Raw genomic sequence first — 8,755 nt, 5'->3', positions numbered from 1 at the left:
CCCCTGGAGCAATGCAGGGTTAAGGGCTTTGCTCAAGGGCCCAGCGGCTGTGCGGATCTTATTGCCGCTATACCGGGGATCGAACCACCAACCTTGCGTGTCAGAGTCATGTACCTTAACCCCACTGTATAATAATGTATAATAATTAGGCTGTATAATAAGGCTGAATAATAACCCTTGAGGCTTAATGCCATTGAGTGACACTACAGCATTTTCCATTGCAGTGGTGTTAATCATGCCTGTGTGCCCAGAGAGACGGCTTCCCTTGAGAGAAGGAATCTATTTAGGAGGGACACCTCGGTGCAGCTGGTGCGGTATATGTGTGCCATCTGTAGGTTCACCCTGGAGTCGAGGGGGTTATCTCAGGTGAATTACTGTGTTGATGTGCATAATGACAGCCAGGAGACGCCCAGAACCTGGATGAGTTTAGAATGGGTCAGGATCAGTGACTGTCCTCACACCCGACTCCCAGGTAAAGGGAGGGTGGAAAACCAGCAGTTCTCGGCCCGAGGAGATCTGGTATTAGTGGATTCAGTGGGAAAAGCAGAATCAGTATCTGTTCTCAGTGTTGTTTGAAGTGTCCCTGAGCACCTAACCCCCATTAATTAAGTAGGACAGGTAAGACATAGAATTTACTTGTTTTCTGAAGCAGTCCAATCAGAATTCGGAGTCCCCAGCTGCAGTGATTGGTCAGTCGGTGGAGTCCGAGTCACATGGGGGTCTCTCCTGCTTTACTTTGGCAAGGAGAGATGCGCTTTTCTCAGGAATGTTTCCAGCCTCACTGAGAGGCGGGAATGTGCACAGATCCTTTACACGCAGTAGAAGCCGGAGCCATAGTTTCTACATACAGCCGTTACTTTAAGCTCTCTGGGGCGAAGTCCACAACGGTCACGAAGGGATAAATAATATTTGTTTTGTCTCCATTTTCCCAGTATTCTCAGAACATTCTGGCGTGACATGGTGTGGGTTCTGTCACAGCACAACCTTCGCTGGGTCTCTCTTGCTTCGATGTTTTTCTCCCTGATGTCGGAAACAAACAGTCAAAGGAGTGAGTTATCACTTTAAACAGTTTCTGGGTTGTAACGATGGAAATTGATAATAAATCATTCTGTCCACATCCCCACCCTGTTCAAGTGGCACGAAACCATGGAAACACAAAATGTCCTCACAATGTTTTTCGAATGTGGCAGCAACGCTGTGAGAATGTTTTGCGTTCGCTGCGATTCTGCTTAGTAACAGTTCAGCTACAACCACTGATTTATCTCAGACGTCACACTCCCTGCTATCAGTGCCCCTGCCTGACAGAACTTCATTTTGCTGCAGTGCTGATCGAGTGTGGCCCCCGTCTGATAGAACTTTTTACTGCAGTGAACATAGTGGTTAATGTGCATCACTGGGACCCGCAAGGTCGGCGGTTTGATCCCCAGTGTAGCCACAATAAGTTCCGCACAACCGTTGGGCGGATTGTCTCCTGCTTAGTCTAATCAACTGTATGTCGCTGTGGATAAGCGCGTCTGCCAAATCCCAGTCATGTAATGTAGTGTAATGTAACTCCATTTTACTGCAGTAAGGAAAGTAGATTAATGGTTTCTGTGAAATTACTTCTACACACAAAATTACACCTTGATACAAATTTACAAAGTGTTTTTACTTACAAAGTTATCGACCTTTAGAAATTCTTTGAAAATATGTTGCGGCGCAAGATCTTTTTAGTCACGACATCCAACTCACTTCAAAGGGCTGTACTGGCAAAATGATCTGGTACTGTATTAGATTATGAAGCTCAAATGTTTCGGAGTTTTATATCATCATTGTCTACCAACGCACAGAAAAATGAAAAAAGTCTAAGAGGTGCTGTGGTGCAACCTGCTGGAGTTGACATGGAATGGCACATATAATTCACAGATCATTTAGTTCACATGAGGCCGGCTAAATCATCTCTTCTTTTTTTCCGGTTCTGTTTCAGTTTCCGTTCTTTTATTCCGCTTCCGTTTCAGTTTCCGTTCTTTTATTCCGCTTCCGTTTCAGTTTCCGTTCTTTTATTCCGTTTCCATTTCAGTTTCCGTTCTTTTATTCCGTTTTCGTTTCAGTTTCCGTTCTTTTATTCCCCGTCCGTTTCTTTTATTCCAGTTCCGTTTCAGTTTCTGTTCTTTTATTCCGCTTCCTTTTCGGTCTTTTATTCAACTTTTGGTTATTTCATTCAACTTCCGGGTTTTTTAAATTCCATTTGGAGATTGTGTGCTTCGTTGTTGTATTGTGTTTTACTGCTTTTTTATTTTTTATTTTTTTTATTGCTGCCTGCCAAGTTTCTGAACGAGGGAAAACAAAGCACTGAACTGAAGTACGGGTTTGCAGGTGTCAAAAGGACTGATCTGGTGGGGTGTTTCTCACACCAGTAGGGATTTTTACGGCTGTGTGGCATGCACAGTTCAGCTACAACCACTGATTTATCTCGGAAGTCACACTCCCTGCTATCAGTGACAGTCTGACAGAACTTAATTTTACTGCAGTGCTGATCGAGTGTGGCCCCCGTCTGATAGAACTTCGTTTTACTGCAGTGAACATAGTGGTTAATGTGCATCACTGGGACCCGCAAGGTCGGCGGTTTGATCCCCAGTGTAGCCACAATAAGATCCAAGGAAGGAAGTTCCACTGAAGAGATGCCTTCCCAGCTGTGAAAAAAGAGCTGACAAGCTTGAGCCCTGAACGGCTGTGCGGATTGTCTCCTGCTTAGTCTAATCAACTGTACGTCGAGCGCGTCTGCCAAATCCCAGTCATGTAATGTAACGTAATGTAATGTAATGTAATGTAACGTAATGTAATGTAATGTAACGTAACGTAATGTAATGTAACGAAACGAAACGAAACGAAACGAAACGAAACGAAACGTAACGTAATGTAACTTCATTTTACTGCAGTGCTGATCAAGTGTGGCAGGTACAGCCTGGTTGCTGAGGGTATTGCAGTCTGCGTTCACTTTTCTGCTTTTCCTGATAAGTGAACCGTATCAGGAAAAGCAGAAACACTTGAATGTTTTTTTGCTTGATATTAGGGGTCAAAGTCAAGCTTGTCAGCTCTTTTTTCACAGCTGGGAAGGCATCTCTTCAGTGGAACTTCCTGTGAGACTCGAGGCTTCACACCGAGACTGCGATCAGAGGGTTTTCCCCGCTTTGAAGCAGTCGGCACTCTTAAATTCCCTAAAGCATGAAGAATGGCTTCCATGTCTCCCTGATGAACCGCGGGCAGTGCCAATTCATTCTGCGGCCTTTCAGTACCTCGGAGCAAATACGCCGGCCAAGGTTATATCAATAATAACAGTAATCACATGCTACACACACAACACAACTGTTTCTGTTGTTATCCTGGGGGTGCTAATGACTTCCAGACAGAGGTTAGGAGCAGGGACTGGTCCAAACGGGAGAGGGGGAGGCGTACGGTAGCAGACTAGGCGGCTAGCCTGCATTCTGGGAGTCAGCCAATGCGCAGTTACGGGAACAGAAACTGGAGGAGTGCAGTGTGAGGGCAGAGAGCGAGAAAGAGAGAGCGAGAGAGCAAGAGAGAGATGGAGGGAGCGAGAGAGAGAGAGGGATGGAGAGATAGAGAGAGAGAGAGAGAGAGAGAGAGAGGGATGGAGTGAGAGAGAGAGAGAGGGATGGAGAGAGAGAGAGGGGGATGGAGTGAGAGAGAGAGTGGGTGTGCAGTGGGAGTTGTAGATTGCGGGACACGCTGCGGCAGGACTCCCCAGCGTAAGACCGTCTCAGGGTGGTGGAGTGTGGGATACGGTAGCAGACGGTGCAGTTAGCGTGCACTCTGTGCGTTGTCCGGTCGCGGTGCGGGGACGTTTCTCTCCACCGCTCGCCATGCTCCGCTGGGCGGTCCTGATCGCCGCCGCGCTCCACTGCGGCCTGTACACCTGTGCGGACGGCCTCCGCCACAAAGGTAGGCTCTGGGGTCTCTAGTTATGAGTGCATTGTGGGAAACGGTGGAAAACAGTGCCTGTGTAATTGCACAGATATAGGTCTGTGTTTTCAGTTTATATACGGCTGTTATTATTGATATATTTGTTTTATATTAGCAGTATTGATGTTATCATTATTAGTATTGTTGTTGTTATTATTATTATTATTATTATTATTATTATTATGAGTACCTGCAGCCACCCTGTTAAGTATAATTTTATCAATTTTTTTATTTTAGTGACATGACCTTTTTACACCCTGTCTGTTTACTCAGCTGGAGATTTACTGAGGAATTTACTGTATGCAGTTGTAGTACAAAAAAGCCCAGCCCTAGTGTTCAAGGAGAGAGAGATCAGTGGGCCTTGATTGTTTGAGGGTTGAGTACTTTGGTACTGGAGTCAATAGAAAGCTGTTACTATCAGTGTGAGGGTTGAGTGCTTTGGGACTTGAGTTAATAGAATGCTGTTACTATCGATGTGAGGGTTGAGTGCTTTGGGACTTGAGTTAATAGAATGCTGTTACTATCAGTGTGACGGTTGAGTGTTATTTGTGAGAGTCCAATGACCAGGGACATTACCTCAGTCAAAGGTTAGGCAGTCGGAGGGTTGCCGGTCCGATCTGGCTGTATGGACTTGTCCCTGAGCAAGATACCGAACCCCCAATTGCGAGGAGTATTACATTTACATTTACATTTTAGTCATTTGGCAGACGCTTTTAATCCAAAGCGACTTACAAGTGCATAGGTTCTACCATAAGTCAGAGCATCACATCCAGAAACTAGCAAAATACACAGGAAATGCTGTTCTAAACATAGTTGTCATCAGAAGTGAATTTTTTTTTTTTTTTTTTTTTTTTGGGGGGGGTTAGACAAGGATAGGGATATCAGAAAGGAGGGGCAGGGGAAATCAGGAGGGAGGACTAAGGTAGAGTTTGAAAAGGTATGTGTACGTGTGTGAATGAGCGAATGAGAGGCATCGATTGTAAAAAGCGTTATGGAAATGCGGTTTGTTTACTGCTTATTGTTTACTGTAATTTGGAATGAGTAATTTGGCATGGATGGAATTAGTGACCGTAATTAATGACAGCACGACAGCTCTGGGAACTAGCCAGTAAGCCCAAGCAGACCATGAGCAGGAAATCGAAGTTGTGACTGGAGGAGAGGGGTCGCTGATGATATCTGGTCAGGGCCTCGGAGGCCAAATTCCTTCATTCCTCTTTACAGAATAACATCCTCCTCATTTTATCCACAGCAGTAAACAGAGCTCACTTTTTTCATTAAACACCATGAGAAGGAACATGTACCGCCATGTGTACCACGTACATGCTATTTTTGGTTTACTTTTTAACAATTAGTATGAAACTGTGTGTTGTGTCAGTTTAAATGTTGCAGGAGAGCTCACTCTGAATTTCACACCATTTGAACCTGAACAAGCAAATAAACTGTTTGTGCAAATCCAATTTGCTCTAATTATCTCTATCCCTTCCCCCTCTCTCTCCTCTCATTCTCTCTCTCTTCATCTCTCTCCATCTCCCTCACTCTTCCCTCTCTCCATCTCCCTTACTCTCCCCTCTCTCTTTCTCTCATTCTCTCTCACTCTTTCCCTCTCTCTCTCCCCCTCTCTCTCTCACTCTCTCTCTCACTCTTTCCCTCTCTCTCCCTCTCTCTACTCCTCTCTCTCTCTCTCTCTCTCTCTCAGTACTGTACCCTGCAGCTCATAGAGTGAAGAGGGGACTGGTTAACCCCACCTTCCAGCACTCAGTAGAAGATGTCAAACTGCTCTTTGAGGTAAGAGAGCCTAGATGCCACCGTGCCATTGGCTCACTTCCTGTTTTGCGCATCACTTCCTGTCCTGTGGCGCGCTTTGGCACGTGTCAATCAAACAGGTCTACAGACATAATCATTCAGCTCACAAATAAATGTACTATAGGTAACTTTTCTTGGGGGTACATTTGAGTTGATAACATGAACTCATGATGTACAAATGCATAAACCAAGTTGTACAGTAGTTAGTAACAATTACATTAGTCAATGCCTTATTGTATTGTAGGTTTTTTATGGATTCTAAACCCACAAGATGAGGATGCTGACACCTATTTGCTCCTGAGTAGTTTTTCCTGCACTGAGCCTGAGAAGCTGAATAATTAACACTAGAGGCTGTGTGTGTGTGTGTGTGTGTGTGTGTGTGTGTGTGTGTGTTATGGCCATATGATACTAACTCTGGACACAGTACTGTATATACTGTGGTAGAGATATTGTTACTGGCTGTCTGCTAATAACAGTTAGGATTGAGTTGACTGCGCAAATAAACCTGGGACAGCTGCCAATGAAAAATATCACATTCTGTAAACAGTCCTCACATCTGCTGTGCAGATATAATGTTGTTGTTCATTCCTTGTTTATAACATTTAACATTTGTCACGTAAAAAAAAGGAAGTGTTTTTTAGATAAATAACACGTCTGAGATTACAGCGAATATAACACAGTTGCTGTGTTATAGTAATTGGTTACTCTTCTCCTCTGATGTCTCTCATTAACACGGTGTTTCTATCTGCAGAACTGCTGCTCACTGGATTTCTTTTGTTTTTTGCACCATTCTCTGCAAACTCTAGAGACTGTTGTATGTGACAATCCTAGGAGTTCAGCCGTTTCTGAGATACACAAACACCCTGGCTGGCACCGACAATCATTCCACACTCGAAGTTACTGAGATCACATTTTTTCCCCATTCTGATATTTGGCCTGAAAAACAGCTGAACCCCTTGACCGTATCTACAAATGCTTGTATGCATTTAGTTGCTGCCACATGAATACATATTTGCAGTAACAAGCTGGTGTATAGGTATACCTAATAAAGTGGTCAGAAAGTGTATGTACTTGCTGTACCAAGCTATTTTTGGTTTTTGTTTCTGTTTCTCTTGTGTAAGTTCTATAAGGAAGTCAGGAGAGGAAAGCACTAATTGTGTATGAAGCTTCAGGCCATCAAGGTACAGTCAATTCATTCAGAGTCGAATTCATCCTCCCATAAAGGTTCTTGGCATGTCGACCTGTGGAGGAGAGTTCTTCTTTGGAATCACCAGTTCTGAGGAAGCTCTTGGTGACTTTCCCCACTGAAATTTTTGTGGGTTTCCAGTTAACTGTTTTGCTTTAGGGACAGTTTTAGCTGGGGCTCGTGAAAGCCCCTCCTCCTTCTCTGCGCTCCAGATCCTGCTGGCGGGCTTCCGGATGGAGGACGATCGCGGCGCCTTCTCCGTGCGGGACGAGGAACTGGCCTCCCTGCGCCAGACACAGGAGCTCGCCAACATCTGCGACGAAGTCCTACCCCGGAAACTGACCGACATCCGCCGCCTCACCGCCCAGCTGTCCCGGTACCAGGGCCACCTCCGCAGGCCGGACTTCGAGCGAACAGTGCTGACCATGGTCTACACCGCCTACCAACTCGCGCACACCACGGGGCAGCAGAGAGACTGGTGGGCCGAGTCTTTTCTCAGCCTGTTCAGCGCCATAAAACATGACCTGACGGTGCAATGAATCCGTGTTCGTCGTCATATGTATAAACCATGTAAAACTATATTTTTACTCTTGACATTCAGACATACAAACCATGAAAGCAAATATATTCACACGTAGCCACGAACACGGGTGATGTGGTTGTTTGTAACTGCTGGCTAGCCTCCAAATAATGCACAACTTTCCCTTTGACATCTTGCTTTTAAAAGGTTAAAAACTATATTTTAAATCTGAATTTGGCATTAAGGCATGCAGATTATGAAAGCAGAAGTATTGTTCTACAAAATATAGATTAAAGTTTATGTGAAATTGGCTGTCGTGACTTACGGCTGATAGGACGGGTGACATATATAGCTTATTTTAAGAAAGTTAGAGCATTGCATTTCAGTATCGCTATACCTTTCACTAGATAGAAGCAGGCGCTGCTAAACAAACCTCAATCGTTTGATTCAATTGGTGGCGTCTTAATACCACATGGGGTCGCTGTGTTCAGTAACACACGTCTCACGCTAGTACATCTCATAACCTATTAGGTTACAGTGTGCTGCTGTTGAGGAAATTAACTGATTGATTCGAATGTTTGGGTTCATGCGGAATATATTTGAATACCAAAACTATTACTCATGCAGGGAAAGCGCAGAAAGTCAGAATGTGCCCGTCACAAGATCGCACACCTAACAAATTCACTCTTCTAAGATTCATAGACTGCCGGAGAATTTGCGGTTGTGATTAGATGGCCATTATTTCTAAATGGGGGAGTCCCAACTGTAGCTTCATTACGACACTGAGCTAATGAATCAAAAGGGGACAAGGGGGAGATTTAAAAACAAAAACACCTCCTGCACATCCGCACACTTGATGTTGGAGACATACAGTACAATTGTTGAAATTATTTTGCTTTATATTATTGCATCTTTACAATTGTTATGCATTTGTTATGTGTGAGATCAATTTACAACTTACAAATGTAATAAAAACGCATATACTGAAAGTATAGAAAGATTTTGTGTTAATTCGCAGGTAAAATCTCAACAGTCAATGCATATTATCAGTCAGGCTTACGAAGACAATATGTGGACTGACCAGACTTCATGTAGCCTAAACTAGGCTACATGAAGTCCATGAAATTTAATTAAATTTGGGTGAAACGTGGATAGTAAAGATGGGAAGTGTAAATATTTCACGCTAAATTAGCATTTTATGATTGGCTATCCAGTTCAGGGTGCGCCTTATTTCATGGTGGTATGTTACGCCTAAGCTCCAGCAGATGGAGATATTGAGTTATTGA

General features: G+C 44.0%; 1 protein-coding gene across 2 annotated transcripts; it reads left to right on the top strand.

Moving 5' to 3' along the window:
- Positions 1 to 933: 933 nt before the first annotated feature.
- LOC133118798 (protein FAM180A-like) lies at positions 934 to 8,458 on the top strand. 2 transcript variants are annotated; one of them, XM_061229047.1, is made up of 3 exons: positions 934 to 1,048; positions 5,657 to 5,745; positions 7,162 to 8,458. In XM_061229047.1, the coding sequence occupies exons 1-3, from the start codon at positions 958 to 960 to the stop codon at positions 7,486 to 7,488; spliced, it is 507 nt and encodes a 168-aa protein (XP_061085031.1). In that variant the 5' UTR covers positions 934 to 957; the 3' UTR covers positions 7,489 to 8,458. The 2 variants fall into 2 exon arrangements, with proteins under 2 accessions (XP_061085031.1, XP_061085032.1); XM_061229048.1 differs by lacking the exon at positions 934 to 1,048 and adding an exon at positions 3,664 to 3,939.
- The last annotated feature ends 297 nt before the right edge of the window (positions 8,459 to 8,755 follow it).

Source organism: Conger conger, chromosome 19 (genome assembly GCF_963514075.1).
Source record: "Conger conger chromosome 19, fConCon1.1, whole genome shotgun sequence".
Classification (NCBI taxonomy): Eukaryota; Metazoa; Chordata; class Actinopteri; order Anguilliformes; family Congridae; genus Conger; species Conger conger.
This window is presented reverse-complemented; position numbering and strand designations above follow the sequence as displayed.